Here is a 19160-nt window from a genome sequence, read left to right as displayed (position 1 = left end):
TCCTCCAGACTTGAATTTCTAATTAACCAGCAAAACTAGAGAATACCAGCTCTGAGCAAGAGTAAGATTCTGAGGCCTTGAGCTCAAGCTCTAGTCCCCTACCTCCACCCCACCCCTCCCCACCAAGAAATAAGGAAAGTTCTGGAAACTTGCAGGGAAAGGATCAACACCAGAGAGATTCTCAAGTATTATTTTTTTAATTGTACTGTTTGAAGGCTAGCATTCTACTACTTTGAGCTACAGTGCCACTTCGAGTTTTCTGGTTGTTAATTAGAGATGAGTCTCATGGACTTTTCTGCCTGGGCTGGCTTTGAACTGTGATCCTCGGCTTCAGATCTCAGCCTCCTCAGTAGCTAGGATTATAGATGTGAGCCACAGGCAGATGGCTGAGGTTCTCCATTTTATGCTGACCAAAATCATTGTCTATATTCTATTTATTTCAGTTTCTGAGAGTCTATCTTTAACTAACCACTGAAAAGCTGCAAGTGGAGCTATGGCTCAAGTGGTAATGCACTAGAGGAGCAAAAAAGTTCAGGGATAGCACTAAGGCCCTGAGTTCAAGCCCCAGGAGTGGCACAAAAACAAAGAAACAACAAAAGCCTCAGATGGTCCTCTGCTGCTTCCCTCCCCCCTTTTATTTGTAGTATTGGAGTTTGAACTCAGAGCCCTGCACTTGCTAAGCAGATTCCTTACCACTTGAGCCATGCCCCCAGATCTTTTTGTTTTTGGGTCCAGTCTTGGGTGGGGCCTGAACTTGGGCCTGGGCGCTGTCCCTCAGCTCTTTAGCTCAAGGCTAGCACTCTACCACTTGAGCCACAGCGCCACTTCCGGCTTTTTGCTTATGTGGTGCTGAGGAATCGAACCCAGGGCCTCAGGCATGCAAGGCAAGCACTCTACCACTGAGCCACCTTCTCCGCCCCTACCCCCAGATCTTTTTTGTGCATGTACTGAATCTTGAACTCAGTACCTTGGACACTGTCCCTTAGCTTTTTCACTCAAGGTTAGCACTCTACCACTTGAGCTACAGCTCCACTTCTGGCATTTTGGTTGTTAATTGGAGATAAATATCGTGGACGTTTCTACCCAAGCTGGCTTTGAACTGCAATCCTCAAATCTCAGCTTCCAGAGTAGATAGAATTACGGGCGTGAGCCACCGGCACCCAGCCCCTAGGTTTTTGTTTTTGTTTTAATCACTATTTTAAATTGGACTTTGCGTTTTTAACTTTACCAGCTCCTGCTGTTTATGCGTTCTGCATAGCTGGAACCATAGGCCCATCCCTCCAGACACAGCTTATTAACTGACCTGGGGTTTTGCTAACTTCTTTCTCACTGAGCTGGTCTCAAACTATATACCTGATCTCCTCCTGAGTAGCTAGAATTACAGATGGTGCCCTTCCATGTCTGGCTTCCTATTCCCCTGGTGTTTATCCTTAGGGCTTCACAGGGCCTGGGCTGGCTGCGCCCCTCTCCATCCCTCCACCCTCTCAACTGCCCCCCACCCCAGCCCTTCTCTCCTCCTCCAGATTGATGCCTCCCACACTTCAGGGCCCAGGTCTACAGTAGCAGATGCGGTCCACTGGTGTCCTGCCTTGTGAAACCCCTTTCTCTGGAGTGCAGCAGGGAAGCAGAGTTGGGCAAAGGCCAGGAGATATCTCCCACCTCCCCCCATTCCATCCTGATAGACAGAAGAGAGAGAGAGAGTCCTTGCTGGTAAGGAAGCTGCCACAGGAAGAGGCTCCTAAGGTGACCTCTAGGAATCAGGCAGTCTCCAGCCAGCAAGCAGCCAGAGCCCTCCATCCCAGAGCAGCAAGCCGGTGGGTCCTGCCACAGCCTTAATGAGCGCAGTGGAACCTCCAGATGAGAACTCTGCATCCAGCACTTGGTCCCATCCTTGTGAGGCCTGAGCAGATCTGCCAGGTTCTGACCCACAGAAACTAAGACACACTGAGTGGGCGTTTGAAGCCACTGAGCTTGTTATGAAACAATATGACCAAAATTCACAGTTCCCTCTTCACTGCCGAGCACCACTCCCTTCCCCAAAGCTAGACGACCCCTTCTCTTCCCCAGGCTCTACTTAAAGTCGCTTCTTTAGGAAGACCTCAAGCTGCCCCCCCCCCCCGCAAAGCTGGTGTCCCTGTCTGTCATGCCCATAGCACCCTCTCTCCTCCTGGGCATTTTCACACTTAGAATTAAGAATTTGAGTTGTGAGAGGTCAGGGGCAGAATCCTCCAGCCACTCATATGGCACCTGGCATAGACCCCATGCTCGGTAAATATTTATGGAATGAATGAATGCCATTTGGCTCATTCCCCAGTTCTGTGTCACCATGGCAATGAAATCCTGTCCAATTTGCTATTGGCCTCACTACTGGAAGGTGTTTAAAATCCGGCAGAAGTATGCAGTCAAATTTGAAGGTTTAAGGAAGTTTCAGCAGTAGGCACACATTAGGGAGGTTGTGTTGGCAGTGGCCCTGTTTTTTGTTTTGTTTTGTTTTTTGTTGGTCGTGAGGCTTGAACTCAGGGCCTGGGCACTGTTTCTGAGCTTTTCAACTCAAGGCTATTGTTCTACCACTTGAGCCACAGCCCACTTCTGGTTTCTGGTGGTTAATTGGAGATAAGAGTCTCACAGACTTTCCTGCCCGGGCTGGCTTTGAACTGTGATCCTCAGATCTCAGCCTCCTGAGTAGCTAGGATTACAGGTGTGAGCCACCAGCACCCAGCTCCTATGTGGTTTTGTGTGACTTGTGGAGCGCTGTTAGTGACTTCCCTCCTTGCTTCTTAAAAGTATTTCCATTAGGAATGCTTTCAAGTCTTCCACTTAGCCTTGGTCCCTACACCTACTGCCCCATGAGGGGCCTGGTTCAAGCTTTAGAGAACTTGTCTGATATGATGTTGATGCATATGCAGTGAACTTTTCCTGTGTTCGTCTTTGTTTGTTTTGTGTGTGTGTGTGTGTGCCAGTCCTGGGGCCTGAACTTGGGGCTTGGGCACTGTCCCTGAGTTTCTTTTGGTCAAGGTTAATGCCCTACCACTTGAGCCAGAGCTTCACTTCTGTCTTTTTTTGGGGGCCGGGGAGAGGTAATTTATTGGAGATAAGATTCTCACAGACATTTCTGCCCAGGTTGCCTTTGAACTGGAATCCTCAGATCTCAGCCTCCTGAGTAGCTAGGATTTCAGATGTGTCACAAGTGCCTGGCTCTGTATTCTTTTTCTTTATCTCATTGATTGACTAGTAATAAGAATTATTCACCAGGACATTCACTTTAAAAACATTAAATAAGAGCTTAATGTAGAATGATCCTGTCTTTTGTATGTATTTCAATTTTCTTTGTCAGTATCTCTTTAAAAGCTGTTTAGAAACCATCCTACTTAAAGTCTTTCATGAAAGGGGAGACTGAGGCTTGGGTGGAAGCGGGGATGTGGCTGGGGTGAGCTGGCCAGTGCCCTGGGACTGCAGGGCACCACATCAAAGCTTTTGGTTAGTGGCTGCCAGGCTGGGCCTCTGTCCTGCTCTGTGATCCATGCCAGGCCCTTTTGTGTCACAAGAACCAGCTTGCTGGAAAGTCACAGATTAGAATGTAGGTGGCAAGGAGAAGAGGAAGAAATGTTTGTGTGCCTGGATTCTATCCCCATGAAGTTTCTAGGGAGGAGGACTGGGCACCATTTTGCATTTGGCAGACCTGAAGGGTGGAAGGGCGAGCAGGTGGTAAGCGCTGAGGCGGTGCCCAGCTGTAGGAGGGGATTACCACGTAGGAAATGCAAACACTCACCCAAGGAAACATGATGCAAGAGGTTCCAAATGTCCGGTCCACGTACTCTCATTAGATGCAAACTGACCATTTTGCAGAATCCCAGCCCAGTACAACCCAGGAAGCAGGGTTGCAGCCCCCATTCTGCAGGAGCGCCTGAGACGTTCTGTCCTTGGTATGGGAGATATCAGTTCTACTTGATGTTTGCCCGTTTGTTTCTTTTTTTTCTTTCTTTCTTCTTCTTCTTCTTCTCTCTCTCTCTCTCTCTCTCTCTCTCTCTTTTGATTGGTTGTGGGCCTTAAACTCTGGGTCTGGGTGCTGTTCCTCAGCTCTTCAGCTCAAAGCAAGTGCTCTACCACTTGAGCCACAGCGCCACTTCCAGCTTTTTCTGCTTATGTGGTGCTGAGGAATGGAACCGAGGGCCTCACGCACACCACTGAGCCACCTTCCTAGCCCCACGCTAGTTTCTTTTAGCTCTCATTACTGTTGGAGCCTGGGAGATTTCACAAAGCAAAGGGGAGTTGATGGAACAACCTCCAGCTGTTGAACAAAGTTTTAACTTTACTTGGAGGGTTTCTAGGCTCTTTTCTTCGTTTTGGCTATGGATCTACCATTCCCTGTCTAGGACACAAGTCAATGAGTTTGTAATTGTTATCATTTAAGTAGCTGTACAAAGGAGCTGCCATTTAATAAAGTGGTTGTGAACACAGTATACCTTGATCAATGTCACCCCTTTCAGCATTCTCACCCATCCCTCCCTCCCTGCTCCCTCCCTCACTCCACTTAGCTTTGTAGAATAGGCGTTGGGTTCTCCAACCCACCGCATCCCTCTAGAATGACCTCTACCACTGAGCCATGCCTCCAGCTCTGCTATCTGCATTTTAGAAATGTTAGTAAATTGGGGGGCTGGGTGCTGGCTCAGAGGACCCGCGGCTGCACGTTTTACATCTCCAGCAGGCTGGTATCAGTCACACAGCTCTCACCCACTGGGAGAGTCGCTAGCATCCTCCGAGGAGCATGGCTTTATGGACCCACAGTGCCAAGGAGCCTCAGGGCTGCGTGATCCTCTCTGTACAGCTGGAGCCAGGATTGTAGAGGAGGACAAGTGAGCTCCATTCAGAAAGACTTGGCATGCAGCATGGTGAGGGCTGGGACAGGGGAATGCTGCCTCCTAGGCGTGGAGGTTGCTGGGTGCTGGTGCTGAGGCCATGGTTGGTTGCTTGGTTGATGTGGCCTAGGGGTGGTTGAGGACATGCTTGGACTGCCTGCTTGCAAACTGAGCCGATGAAACCAGTGATGCCTCCTGGGCATGGTCACACCTTCTGACTCCTCCCATTGCAGCCAGAATGCAGGTAGACTTTGAAGTCTGAGCAAATGCAGAGGAACTCAGGAGTGGAGGGATGGGAGAGCACTGCATGGTGGAAATGGGCGGGAACACAGAGCCAGCAGGAGTATCACTCAACCCGGCAAGTGCGTAGTAAATCAGAGACCAGAAGCAGGGCAAGCAGAGGTCTGGGCCTGGCTCCTGACAGTTGGAAAACAGAGGTAGCTAGTTCTTCATCATCTTGTTCTTAAGGCTCTTGGTTATTTTTGGTCTTTTCAGTGATGGCACTGGGACTTGAACTCATGGCATTGTGCTTGCTAGACAGGTGCTTTACTGCTTAAGCCATTTCCCCAGTCTTTTTTGCCTTTGTTACTTTTTAAATAGAGTCTTGTTGTTTCTCCTGCTACTTACATTTCCTATGTAGCTGGAATGATAAAAACATTCCACAGCACCAGTTTTTAATGGGCTGAGATGAGGTTTCATGTTGCCCAGGGACAACTTGCTGCCTTTCAATAGAGCCTCCCAGAGTGGCACCCATGGTGCTGCGTCCGCCCCTGTGAGCAGATGGTGAGGACAGAACATCTAACTGCAGCTCTTGGCTCAGGTAGTTCTGAGCAAGTGTCCAGAGGAGCAACACGATTCTGTCCAGAGGGGCAGCTGGTTAAACAGAGACGGCGGCAGGAACGCAGTAGAAATCTGAAGATGCTGTCCAGTGGTCAGACCCCTTACTTTGGCTGAAGTGTGCTCATCCCAAACCCTAGTTCAGGTCCATTCTTCAGCTGGTGTCCTCTGCTCTACTGCTGAGACCACAATTCACACAGCTGCTTTATGCTGGGTTCTGCAAATGTAAGCTGGAAAAGATTAACTACCTCTCTCAAAATGATAGCCATCTCTCTCCTTCCCTCTGTCTCTCTGTCTCTCTTTCTGTCTCTCTTTCTGTCTCTCTCTCTGTCTCTCTCTGTCTCTCTGTCTCTCTCTCTCTCTCTCTCTCTCTCACACACACATACACACATACACACACGTGTGCTCGTGCCTAGTTAACTCTGGCCCATTTCTTTGTCACCAGACACGCTACTTGTTTTGTGGTGCTGCTGTTTTCTTGTGGGTAGCCCTTGTTTAATTGTCCCATGAATCATGCTATGCATAGACTCCTGCTGCTGTTCACATTGTATGGTGAAGGGATATGAGGCTCAGGAGCAGAAGGGACAGGTAGAAGGTCACATAGCTAGAGGGGTGCAGGCTGTGTGATCCCAAATCCACTGCTTTGGCCTACGCCATGGATAGACATGTCTGTGGGGAAATGCCTGCCTTTGGGGCATCAGTGTGTGTCGCCTTCATCCAGAATACAGAGAACTAAATGTGAGTTACAAAGTGAATTTCCCTTCATCGAGCCCTCTCAGCATCATCTGACCCTTCCTGGGATGGTGTCCCCTTGCAGACTGGCTCGGGGGACCCCACAGACATTGGACTTTAAAGTGCCAATTAGCTACTTAAGAACGAACAAAATGCCTGTTGATCCTAGCAGAGAACAGAAGAATTGTGCTATGAGGCCAGCCTTGGCAAGATTGTATGTGCCTGTTATCATAAGCCACAGAGGAGGCTGAGATTAGGCCAGCCAGGGGAAGAAAAGTCCACAAGATTTCATTTCAGCAAAGGGAAGGTAGGTACAGTGGTACTTGCCTGACATCTCAGTACCTACTAAAATAAGGAATTGAGGTCTAGGTACACCCAGGTAGGAAGTAAGATCCTATCTTAAAAATAACCAGTGAAGCCGGGCGCTGGTGGCTCATGTCTGTAATCCTAGCTACTCAAAAGGCTGAGATCTGAGGATCACAGTTCAAAGCCAGCCCGGGCAGGAAAGACCATGAGACTCTTATCCCCAATAAACCACTAGAAAATCGGAAGTGGCTCTGTAGCTCAAGTGATAGAGCGCTCGCCTTGAGCTGAAGAGCTGAGGGGCAGCGCCCAGGCCCAGAGTTCAAGCCCCATGACTGACACAAACAAAACAAAAAAACAGTAAAGCTGGGTGCTGATGGCTTGCGCCTGTCATCCTAGCTATTCAGGAGGCTGAGATCTGAGGACTGCCGTACAAAACAAGCCTGGGCAGGAGAGCCTGTGAGACCCATCTCCAATAAACGGCTCAGAAAAAGCCAGAAGTGATACCGTGGCTCAAGTGGTAGAGCACTAGCCTTGAGCACAAAGAGGCTCAAGGACTGTCCCCAGGCCCTGAGTTCAAGCCCTGGGACTGGCAAATGATAGTAGTAATAAAAAATAATAATAACCAGTGAAAAGCAGGGTTGGAGGCATGGTTTGGCAGTAGAGTGTCTTCCTTGCAAGTGCAAGGCCCTAAGATCAGACCCCAGTACCTTAACGTTTTATGAAGCCCAGTGAACAATCCCACACTGGACCATTCTGAAGATGGGGACTTTTAACCTGCGCCTGCTGGTTTGCATGGAACATCACCAGTGTGGTGGACTTCCTGCATGCTTCAAGGTGTGAGTGAGATTAGCAGCTCTGTGTGAAGTCAGAGCAGGGAACAAGTTGAGAAGTTACCTGTCCTGCTACCTGCTGCCAGTGCACACATCAAACACTGCCGCCACAGGCGCCTGCATTGCTTGAGATTAAACTTCAGGATGCAGGTCCTGGCTGGTCATCTGTTAACTGAGTTACTCTGCTGGCTTGCTAGGGTGGCATGGCAGGCCAAGCCATTCACGTCTGGATGAGCCAAAGCAGCTGGCCCACCCAAGTTTGAGGATGTGCCTCTCAGCCGAGGCTTTGCTTTCTGTGGTTCTGGTCACCTGGGGTCAAGTATTGCGTGGAAAATTCCAGAGCTAAACCACATATAAGTCTTACATTGCAGACTGTTCTAGGTCAATCGAAATCTTGCCCTGTCCTGCTCCCCCAAGGTGAGAACCACCTCCTGTCCAGTGCGTCCATACGTTTGGCCCTCGCTGCAGAACAGCCTGAGTCATCACACCACGTGTCCTGGGGCTGGAATTCTGGTAGCCTTCTCGTAATAACGATGCCCCAAATACAAAGTGCTGCTGCTGGCCACTTGGCCAAACCGCAAAGAAGCTGCAAAGCTCTTCCTTGTTGACGAAGGAAAACCCCTCATATGCAGACATTGCTAAGATCTGTCAGTACTCAGAGAGGGAGAGAGAGAGAGAGAGAGAGAGAGAGAGAGAGAGAGAGATTGGCTTAATCCAGTCCCAGGCTTCGGTCCCCTGGGGTGGTAGAGATCCTCTGGTATCTCTTGTGATGAAGGGCAGATGGCTGTTGTTATGTTGTTCTCACTGACAGGCTTTAGAAAACATCAGTACCCTAAACTAGATCTTTGGAAATGTATTACTTTTTTGGCTTATGAAATACTTCCTTGGCATGTTGGACTCACATAACTACTTCTTTAGGGTGGTGTTGGCTCTGTGGTGCCTCTTGGGCTTCAGCTTTGAGCCATGTGAATATGATTGATGGACTCCAAGCCTCTGTCCCCGGCCCCGTGCTCCCCCTCCCCCCATGCCCCCACGGGAATCAGCATGAAGCTCTGGGGAATGCCTTGGTGCAGAGTCCACAGCCAGGGCTAGAAGCTGGGATTGCTGGGGTGCTGGGAGAAGACCCAGGGGAGCACCCAACATGGACTCTGGCATTGGGAGGGGAGGAGGGCAAGGCATCAAAAGGGCAGCTGCCCAGAAGGCAGCAGAGGCTCCCACGTGCCGTTGTTAATTGTGCTTTAATAGTAGTCAGGAGGGCAGCAAAGGCCAGTGTTCGCACAAAGCTGGACGGCTCGTGCCGCATCAGGCCGTGCTCTGCTGAGCCTCGCCAAGATCCCTAGGCTGCCTGGCTCCTCTGCTTTCCTCTTTTTCATCTGTGACATCTGCTCGGTGCTTGTCCCTCCTGTGATAGCGTGCCCCGTGCAGCTGTGCAGACCTCCAGCTCTGCGCGGAGCCCCGAGCGCCCTGAGCATACGGCCTTTTTGATGTGTGATAAAACAGAACCAAGCCACGGGGGTATGGCGAGTGAAGGCATCAGAATATCAATTAACCTGCTCTGAACAAAGCTGCGGCTCCAGAGTGGAACAGACATTTCACTGAAGTGTCAGGAAGATGGATAATGTATTCTAATTAGGGATTGACTGCATCTCTGCATCCGGCCCCTCCTGGCCATCAGACCCACCAACCCAGCCGTGCAGGGTTGTGGCGAACATCTTAGTGTCCCACTGTGGTGGTGGTTGGAGGAAAGTTCCTGATGGACGACTCCTGGCTTTGCCAAAATCTACAGCCATCAAAGTAGCCGTTTCCCCTAATGCACAGCCCATTTTGCAACTGGGCAAATAACCTCAGCCAGTGCAAACTCTCTAGGACAGAATATCCTTTGAGTGCTAACTAAGCCTGGGCTCCCCTCACCAATGTGCTCTCCCTCCCAGAGGGACCTATGTGGGCCACTGGGACCAGCAAGGGGGTGAGGAGGCCCCCCCCATGGGACAGGGACCACTCCAGGGGTCCTTGGGGCCCTTAGTGCCTCATGAGTGTTCCACACTTCCAGGTTAGAACAACCCTGAAGAGGTGGTGGCCTGGACCCCATTTCTGAGCCCCAGCTGCCTTCTTCCTAAAATCTCGCATATAGAATGACACCAGCGAGGCCCAACTAATCAGGGAGATGTAACTCATTTTGCTTCGCTTTTCCCAGTAATTGGAAGGCCCGGTTCTTCCAGCGTGAAGTCAGGGAGTGCTGTTCCTCTGAATACTTCTAAAAGCTTTGGACCACATACTGATTTATATCCACTGCAGATTTATGGGTGAGATTATAATGATTGCTCAGTTAATGCAATATTAAAAGAAGAGGTCTTTCTCAGTGCTGAGCGAAGATGAGCTCCAGCCTTCTTCCAGCTTCAAAAAGCGACTCGAAGCAGAATTACCAGCCCTTGTTGTACAGGCAATCAGTGGGCTTATGACTCTTTTCCAGGCCCCTCCAAATCAAGAGAAAATCAAAAGGCAGGAATTTAGCTAAGGCTTAGGAAATGTTGGTTCGACTTCTGGACCTGTGAGGGAGGGAGCTGGTACCTGCAGCTCCGACGCTGGGCTCTGCTTCATGTGGAGCTGCTCACATCTGTAGATGTTTGCTCTCAAAAAAAAAAAAAAAGAAAAGAAAAAAAGCCGCAGCCTAGCGCTTGGGTAGCTCTAACGAGGACTTGAGGGAGCAAAAGGATGTTAAAAAATTTTTTTTGTACTTTTGCTTCATTAGTTCGAGAAACCAGGGTTCCGTAGCTGTGTTTTCCTGTATAATTTGAGAAATTAATGAAAGTTTGCCTGGTTTTTCCAACACTTTTTAGGCTGAAATTTTGTTTAGTTTTTTTTAAAACTAGCAGTTGAGGCTGTGGCAACGTATATACTGAAATAGTGAAGAAATGCAGGCACTTAAAAAAAAATACAAAAGCTACTTCTGCCAGCATTTTGACTGGGTCCTGGAAAGGAGCGGTGTGTGTTTTGAGGCCCTTGAGCCAGAGTTCCTGTGCATCAGCCCATCCTCCCACCTCAACAGCCAAGTACTCATAATGGCTGAGGGGGGATTGGAGAGAGGATGAGCTTGTTTGGAGGGAGTATAAACATTAAAAAGTCAATTTCAATTCAAGGTGGCTACTCCCCTTCACTACACAATAGGAACTTGAAGCAGTTTGCTGTTTTATTGACAATTGCAATACTTGCTTTATCTGGATATGAAGTCTAAAGCATAATAGTGTGTGTGTGTGTGTGTGTGTGTGTGTGTGTGTGTGTGTGTGTGTGTGTGTGTGTGTAGACTCCCAGGACTTGAAAGGACTTCAGAAATTGTTTAATGTTAACATGGCTGAGGGACGTAAGAAAATAGCTTAAGCAAATGGCACGACAGCACATCAACATGATACCGGGGAAGTGTCGCTTCTTCATGAATCAATCCATGCACTATGTCATTCCGAAACCCTCAGAGCATTTCCATTTTGGAACCTGCCAAAGTATTTCTCGAGGCTTAAGAAAAAAGAATAGGGGAGCATATTCTATTAGGTATAGCAATAAATTATCAAACAGTGATTTAAAAGGTTAAATACAAATACTTTAATAATCTATAGGCAGAAAGAGGCCTGAACCAAGGTCACATCAACACTTAGACTGTGAAAAAAAGAGACATTTGAGAGAAAGAGAGAGAGAGAGAGAGAGAGAGAGGGGGGGGCGCTGTGTCACGGATGTGCTAGGCCAGCTGGGGAGCCACAGGAAACACTTAGATCATAGCTTCGTGGGATTCACAAAAGAAGATGCAGTTCTATTAAATATTGAAGTGTGAAGAGTACTAACATCAGAGAACATAATATAAATGCAAGTGAATATTTATGGGCTTAGGCAGGGCAAACCACCTTTTTTTTCCCCCTGTACCCATGAATGCCAGAATCCAAAGAGGAAAAGCAGTGATTGATTTAGCTGGAAACCAGTATATTTCAAAGAACACTATATATAAGATTAAAATGTCACAGACAAACCTCAGAAAGTATTGGCAGCATTGCTTGCCGTGAATGGTTTGTGGCTGTTTGCTCACATGGACTAGGAGCCTTAATATGTAAAGAGCTCTGTGAATAAATAAAAAGCTGAAACCTCAAGGAGTCCACATGTTGGCGTGAATAGACATTTTGGGAAAGGAAACCATTGTTGCCTGCTGTTGCATGAATTGATCTGCCAAATGCTTCTCCCCAAACTCTCAAAATAAAAATAGGGAAGTGCCTCTCCAAACCTCCTCTCTCCATCTGGTGCCCGTGGCTCACGCCTGTAATCCTAGCTACTCAGGAGGCTCAGATCTGAGGATCACAGTTCAAAGCCAGCCGGGACAGCAAAGTCTCCAGTTAACCACCAGAAAACTGGAAGTGGCTCTGTGGCTTAAGTGGTAGAGCACTCACCTTGAGCTGAAGTGCTGAGGGACAGCACCCAGGCCCCATAACTGACACAAAATAAAACAAAACAAAACAAAAACCCCACCTCCTCTCTAGGGCTGGATCCTGGATGGTATCCCTGAGACACGGGAGCAGGTGCTGATGATCCAGACCCTGGGGCTTGCGCCCAGGCACGCCAGTGAGTACTGGGGGCCCCCACTGAGGCTGGTCCAGGAGGGTGAGCCCTGCCCTGCACCCACAGGTAGGTGGGTGACCTGTTCTTTGTCACAGGCTCCCAATCCCCACCCTGGGCCTGGCCTGGCCACTACCCACAGAAGGGCTTGAGGGGTCTGTGATTCCTGAGAAAAAGTTGTGTTGAGTTCAGTGTAGCTTTAGTTTCCCCAAGGCTGAATGCATTTCAGGCTTATGGTTGAAAAAAGGTGGGATGGTTCCTTGTCCTCAGTCTCCAAACTCTCAGGGAATAGTCAGCAAACACTGGGAAATGTGGCAGAGCAGATGGGCAGGGATGTTTGCCTCCATGTCATTTAGGACAGAGAATGTATTAGCAGTTCCTCAAAGAACATTCTTTGCATTTTAGTGCTGAGAAGTTGTTTTTTTTAGGAAGTCTGGGAGGTTAGTGGTGTTCACATCATTAGACAGCAAAAGTCCACAAGACAAAACTGTGTGGCTGGCCCTCACTGCCCAGCATCCCTGATTTTGTTCCTTTGTTTCCCTTCTTAGTTGTGCTGAATGCGCCAGACACTGTCCTTATTGAGAGAAACTTGGGGAAGAGGATCGACCCTTTCACGGGAGGTATGGCTGCCTCTGCACCCATCCCCATGGATTTCTGGAGCAGTCAGAATACAGGCTCCCCCCACCCTACTGTTTAGCCCTGCACTTCACTGAGCACTGGCTCTGCTCAGGGCATCACAGAGGGTACAAAGGAGGCCACGTGTGCCAAAAAGGCTATACAGGCAGAGGAGCCTCCAGCAGAATCTCTGAGCCAGAAAGTGCAGGAACACAAACAAGTTCCAGCACAGGAGGACGCAGAGGCACACACAGTGAAAGGAGGGGCCTGCCCCGGGCGGCACCAGGCTCCCGTGCAGATTATGCCATGGGGCAACTGGGCTGGCCTCCTGGCTCAGGGCCTGAGTGCGCCCCCACCTCCCTGCAGTGTATACAAGAGAGGGATGTGTTATCTGGGGAATTGATGGATGCTCAGGGGTGGGACCCAGTAGGGCATTGGGTGTTGGAACCAATTGGCTTCACAGGGGCCAGGGGCCATGAGAAGGAGAGTGGTCTTCGTAGACCTGGGCTTGTGACGTCCTGGCCCCGCCCCTTTCTAGTTTCCTAGTCTGGATTTGGGAATGGAACACAAGGCCTACTGTGTGCCCAGATTTCTGTGTAATTGCAGTGTGTATGCAGTCCTTCTGGGAGTCAGTACTTGGAGGGTCATAGAGCCCTTAGCCTTGGGCTGGGTCCTGGTGACTGTGCTTGTAACTAGCATACTCGCAACCATAAACATAGTATGAACTGGCTCAGAACTGAGGCCACTGTAACACAGGCCTGTTGCAATCAGTGACACCATGGGAACTGGCAGGCTGCAGCCACTGGGACAGTAGCACCCAGCCAGATATGTGTGCCCACAGCCACCTTTGGGCAGGGAGTCTCACTTTGTTCTCTCTCTTGGTAGAGATCTACCACACCACCTTCGACTGGCCCTCTGAGCCTGAAATCCAGAACCGCCTGATTGAGCCGAAAGGCATCTCAGAGCAGGAGACGGCTCAGAAGCTTCTGGACTATCACAGGAACATTGTCAGAGTCCTGCCCTCTTACCCCAAAATCCTGAAAAACATCAGTGCTGATCAGCCATGTGTGGACGTCTTCTACCAGGGTAAACACAAGCACCATGACTCAAGGGCCAGGCTTGCCTGCCTCTCCCCTCCACATCTCAGCTTCCCCCATGCTAGCAGATGCCAGTGGCCAGGACGTGCCTGGGATGCCAGGGATCAGGTCATGGATGGGCCCTAAACTGGGAAACAGCAGCAGTATTCTCTGAAAGGGGACGTGCCTTCCCCCCAGATGACAAGTCTCTAAATCACATACCTGCTGCTGAGTCCTGTGCCCAGCACAGAGCAGGGCCCGCTGCCTGTTTGACACTCCTGGTATATTGTTATTCAGCATTCTGTACAAAAAGGCTAGGAGAGGTGGGATAATTCTATCCTAAAGTAGCCGTATAGAACTCTGAAAAGGCCTGCTGTCTCAAAAATCCAGGTACCCTCTTCCATCCATCACCAGGTAAATGAAGCACTTGGTCCATTTTGGCACAATAAAATGACATCACAGACAGTTAAGAGGGTTTTGATATAAGCCAGGTGTGATGGTGCATGCCTGCAATTCCAGCATTCAGGAGGTGGAGGCAGAAGGAAAGCAAACTTGAAGCTAGCATGGGCTACATAAGGAGATCCTATCTCAAACAAGACGTTTTCATGGAGGTGGTCGGAGCTCCTCAACGCCATCCCTGCCCACCCTTCCGCCACCCTCTCCTGTTACATACTCCGCAGAGAGCTCCTCCTCTCAACGCTGCCAGCTCCCAAGGGGAAAGTGTCTAGAAAATGACACTGCTTTAAATATTCCAGGCCTAGATGGCCTTCTAATTTTCCAGTGCTTTTACGTCTCAGAAGGGTCTTTAAAGACAGACACTGCACTCTCAAGATAAACACCCTCCACATTTATCTTATGCCATGATTCCGAATTTACACATTAATTACTTCCAAATTACTTAATTAAATTTAAAAGTTCATATGGTTGTTCATAAAGAATTCATGCCCAGAATTGTAAATAAAAATGTGAGTGTCTGAATATTAATTATTATTAATTAATAATGTGGAGAGATAAATTGAAAATGGGAATGCAAAATTCTCTCTGTGTTGTTTTTTTAATCTCTCTGTAGTGCATCTCGCAACCACATATTTCTAAAAATAATAATTAGATGCTAAGACTGTCTGGGGGATCATTACTTCTAATTAACTTAGTTATTTACTGTAAATTAAGTATCGTTTGTAAGCAGGCTGCCTTGCCAGTAGTGTTTGTGCTTGTCAGAGGCAGTGGGTATGGAAGTTCCCTTGTAGCTCTTGCTCATGGCTCTCAGGTGGGCAGTGGCACTTATGGCAGTGGAAATAGAAAAGTGCCCAACTCTACCAACTCTCTAAGCGTCATGGACTCATCTGTAAAATGGAATAATAATTATCCTTCCCACGTGGGATTGTGGGTCAGTCACTGCCTGCTGAGTATTTGGCTTAGCAGTTGATCCAGGCTAGCCATGGTGATGGTGATGATGATGATGACAGTCTTGGTAGCAGCTGCCAACTTGAACTTACCTTCCCTGTTAGTTCTAAAAAGAGAGGATTGTAGTGTCACACATGAGCCATTCAATGAGAGAATGCTGCAGATTCCCAAGGTGGGAATTTGCACAAAGAATGGATCTCACCCCAGCCTCCATCAGCAAAGGGAGGACATCGGCCGAAGCCTGAAACATCTGTCTGGTTGTGCTACTGGCACCTAGTGCCATGGAGGCCAGGGGTCATTTAACACCCTGCACAGATGCCCCACCATAGAACCCCACCTGGTCCCAAAGGACCAAGTGCCAAGGGGAGAAACGCCAGATGTACCAGACACCTGGGGAGCGGCTCTCCCCTGCACCTGTTCTCATGGTGCCCTCTGTGCTCTGTGGTGTAGCGGGTGGCCCTGCTGGATGAGCACCCAGTGACTTCTGGGTCCCTGGTACCCCATGGTGCAGGTCAGTTATTGTTGGAGATGCTGGATTCCATTTTACACCCCAGGCCAGGGCCATGTGGCCACATCTGCCCACTCCTATGATCTATTTCTTTTTTGGAGACTTTGAACAAAGTCTCGTCATTGTAATGTGCCTGCACAAATTATTCTCCACCAATTCGTGAGTCCTTTAGAAGTCACCATGTGCCGGGCCCTCCCGAAGGGTGTGATGACTTATCAAAGCTGGTGCCTGACACCTGGCACAGCCATCAAAGAAAGCCAGCACTTGTGTCCCCTAGGAGACCAGCCTGCTCTGGGGTTAGAGGCTCAGCCTGATGCAGTTTGGGAACCTCTAAACCCAGCCGTCCTGGCCAGCTTCCTGCCCACACATACCCAACCCAGTGCTCTAGTGGCCCACTCCATGCTGAGGAGGAACTCCAGGGCGGAGCTCAGAGAGGGCTCCTGTAGATTCCACAGCCCTGGCCCAGTGTGTGACTCCTCCCCCACTGCTTTGCTCTGGTCTGAGGGTCAGATACATAGAGGATGTCCATAGTTTGTAGAAGAGAAAGCTCCTTATGGCCATGCAAGAGCCAGAACAGAGGTGGTGGTGTGGACAGGACTCCTCAGCATTTTGTCCTGAGTGGTTTATTTTCATGTCCTCTTTTTTTCTAGCACTGACCTACGTCCAAACCAACCATCGAACCAATGCCCCATTCACCCCCAGGGTGCTTCTGTGTGGGCCCGTGGGCAGCGGGAAGAGCTTGCAGGCCGCCCTCCTGGCCCAGAAATATGGCCTCGTCAACGGTGAGTGCATGAAAGCAGTGCTGCTTCTGGAATCTTCCCTGCCTCCTGCCCTCTCCTGCCTTCTCATTTCTGAGCTGGTAGGAGGGAGGAAAGATCAGTAGCGGCATTCCTTCTTCTTCTCTTCTCTTAACTACTTCTACTTAGTTTATCTTTGTAGGTTAAGAATGTTTTCTTCCCAAAGAAGACTGCCGTAAAGACATTCACCAATAAAAACCTGACCCCAGCCTGAGGAGTTGGGATATTTCCTAGTCCTCTTTTTTTCTTTTTATGTCTTTTGGAGTTGGTTTCTCTGCTGTCTGCTCTGGGCAGCCCCCTGGGCTTGCTCCCTCCCTGAGAGCCTCAGCCCGAACATAATGGGCATTGGTCTCTTCCTCTCGCTCGGCTCCCCCAGCCCAGGTCAGCGTGTTTACAGGCAAACAGTTTCTGAAGCAAGCAGAGGAGGACTTCTTGCTCTGCACAGTTTTAATAAATATTTTACCAGGAGGAGAGAAAATATTGAAATCAGTTCTCCAGGTCTTTGTGGAGGCAGTCCCAGGCGGCCCTGGGGGCCGGCCCACGCTCAGGAGGATCAAGGGCTTGGAAGGAAGAAGACGCTGTTGCAGACCCAGAGTGGGATCGGAGAGAGTTAAGGGGCTGACCCTCCTACCCCACACCCTATATAACCTCTGCTTATTAAGGGAACATGAGACTCGCACCCCAAATATACAAATAGACATATACATACACACCCAAATTACATGTTCGCACCATGCAGCCTATACTGGGAGAAAATACGCAAATGTGTTCGTGTGTACCATCCCAGAAGGATCATGTTTTGAATGAAAATTCTTTTCAATTAGGGTTCCTCCATCTTAAGATTTCAAAGTCTCAGACACTCCAGGAATTAGTCACACCCATAAAACAGATGGAGAACTAAATAATTATTCTGCAGATGTGATTAATGTGGAAAAGTCTGTGGTCTTCAGGAATAAAAATTTTATTTTTCTTGCAATACTTTTCTTTTTGGAAAAACTGAACTATTTGAGTAATTCCTTCTCTTTCATGAATATTTTAACAAGGTAGGTATGGCTTCTTGGTTTACAAATGTCCAGAAGTCTACCTGAGCTGCACCACAGCTCCCTCGGAGGTCTGCGCTGATTGCCATGCGCAGACTTGAAGAGGATGGGGACAAAAGCATTGCCAGCCGAGGGAGGACCCAAAAGCATAAAGCTCCTCCTCCACAGCCCTGATGTGCTTAAATCACTGCCCCCCTGTGCCATGTGTCCTTTAGCAAACACTTGCACCCAGAAAAGGTGTTTTGTTTTATAAAAAATACTTTTACTGGATTGGTGGCACACACCTGGAATCTCTGCATTGGGGAGGCTGAGGCAGGAGGATCTTAAATTCTAGGCCAGACTGGAGTAGTCAGTGAGACCCTATCTCAAACCAACCGACGAACCATGCTTCCTGTGTATCAGTCATGAAGACAACCTGCTTGGGTTTTCCAAAAAAGAAAAGTGGAAAAAGTTCATCATGAATTTTGCTTTGTAGTGAAAGAGCCATCCTGGGGCTCTTAGATAATTGGGCATTTGGAGACTACCTCAGAAATTCACATTTCTCAAAGGTGCTCTTGATAAATGCAAGATATCGAAGATTTAAGTTAACCAGTGGAAGGGCCTGAGGCAGGGAGAGGGAGTATGGTGGTCTTGACGTCTCTCTGCAAAGGTTTTTGGGACCCAGAACTTCAGGCAGTTCCTGTTCCCTGGGGACCTAGCCTTGGCTTGGGGCTAACCTTCTTTATAAACCTCCCAGTCAGAAGAGCAAATCTCCAAACAAGCCACCCAACCTTCCCCTCCCCAGTTCTCATCCACAAGCTCCCATTTGAAATAGGTGGAAACATAAACACAGTTTTTTGAAAAGAAAAAGTTTCTAGGGCTGGGAAGATAGCTCATTAGTAGAGTGCTTACCTTGCATGTAGGAGGCCCTGGGTTCGATTCCTCAGCACCACATAAGCAGAAAAAGCCGGAAGTGACACTGTAGCTCAAGTGGTAGAGTGCTAGCCTTGAGCTGAAGAGCTGAGGAACAGTGCCCAGGCCCAGAGTTCAAGACCCACGACCGGCCAAAAAAAAAAAAAAGTTTCTATTGTTAAGATGTTAACAATGCAAGTCTTTTGAATCTGTTGATTCCACGCCTAAATTTGATTCACCTGAAATTCCCAAATATGCAATGAGAGACAAGAAGAACTCAAAAGGAAAACGAAAGGCAACCCACAACTATCACAAAGAAACTTGGAAAGTACTATCAGTGACGTAATGCTGAGGGAGAGGCAGAAAGCAAGTCACTCACTCTGTTATGTTGTTCCACGTTCATACAGAATCTGAAGAAACATCCGTATACCAAATATGGACGGTTACCGAATGAATAGACCACCATCCTGGAGAGTGGCATATTACAATCAGAAATAACCACAAAAGATTTTATTAGAATACTGCTAGTGTTACTTATGGTATCAAGTATCTGCTACATATGATGCACTTTATCAGACATACAGGGACAGTCAGATTTGAAAAGTCTGGGAAAGAACTCAGGCACGCAGTTAGACCTATGATCTCAGCAGGGGAGGAGCAAGATGAGCCCTGGCTGAT

The 19160-nt window shown here is 48.6% G+C and overlaps 1 protein-coding gene across 1 annotated transcript in view; it reads left to right on the top strand.

Moving 5' to 3' along the window:
* Positions 1 to 19160, top strand: part of Ak8 (adenylate kinase 8) — a 142942-nt gene that overhangs the window by 24868 nt on the left and 98914 nt on the right. Inside the window, exons 6-9 of the mRNA XM_013021338.1 lie at positions 12076 to 12157; positions 12700 to 12771; positions 13652 to 13852; positions 16405 to 16536. Of these exons, the coding sequence (XP_012876792.1) occupies positions 12076 to 12157; positions 12700 to 12771; positions 13652 to 13852; positions 16405 to 16536 (487 nt within the window). The remainder of the gene's footprint in view (positions 1 to 12075; positions 12158 to 12699; positions 12772 to 13651; positions 13853 to 16404; positions 16537 to 19160) is intronic.

Source organism: Dipodomys ordii, unplaced genomic scaffold, assembly GCF_000151885.1.
Source record: "Dipodomys ordii isolate 6190 unplaced genomic scaffold, Dord_2.0 Scaffold55, whole genome shotgun sequence".
Lineage (NCBI taxonomy): Eukaryota > Metazoa > Chordata > Mammalia > Rodentia > Heteromyidae > Dipodomys > Dipodomys ordii.
The sequence above is the reverse complement of the archived record's forward strand: the minus strand, read 5'-3'. Positions and strand labels throughout refer to the sequence as shown.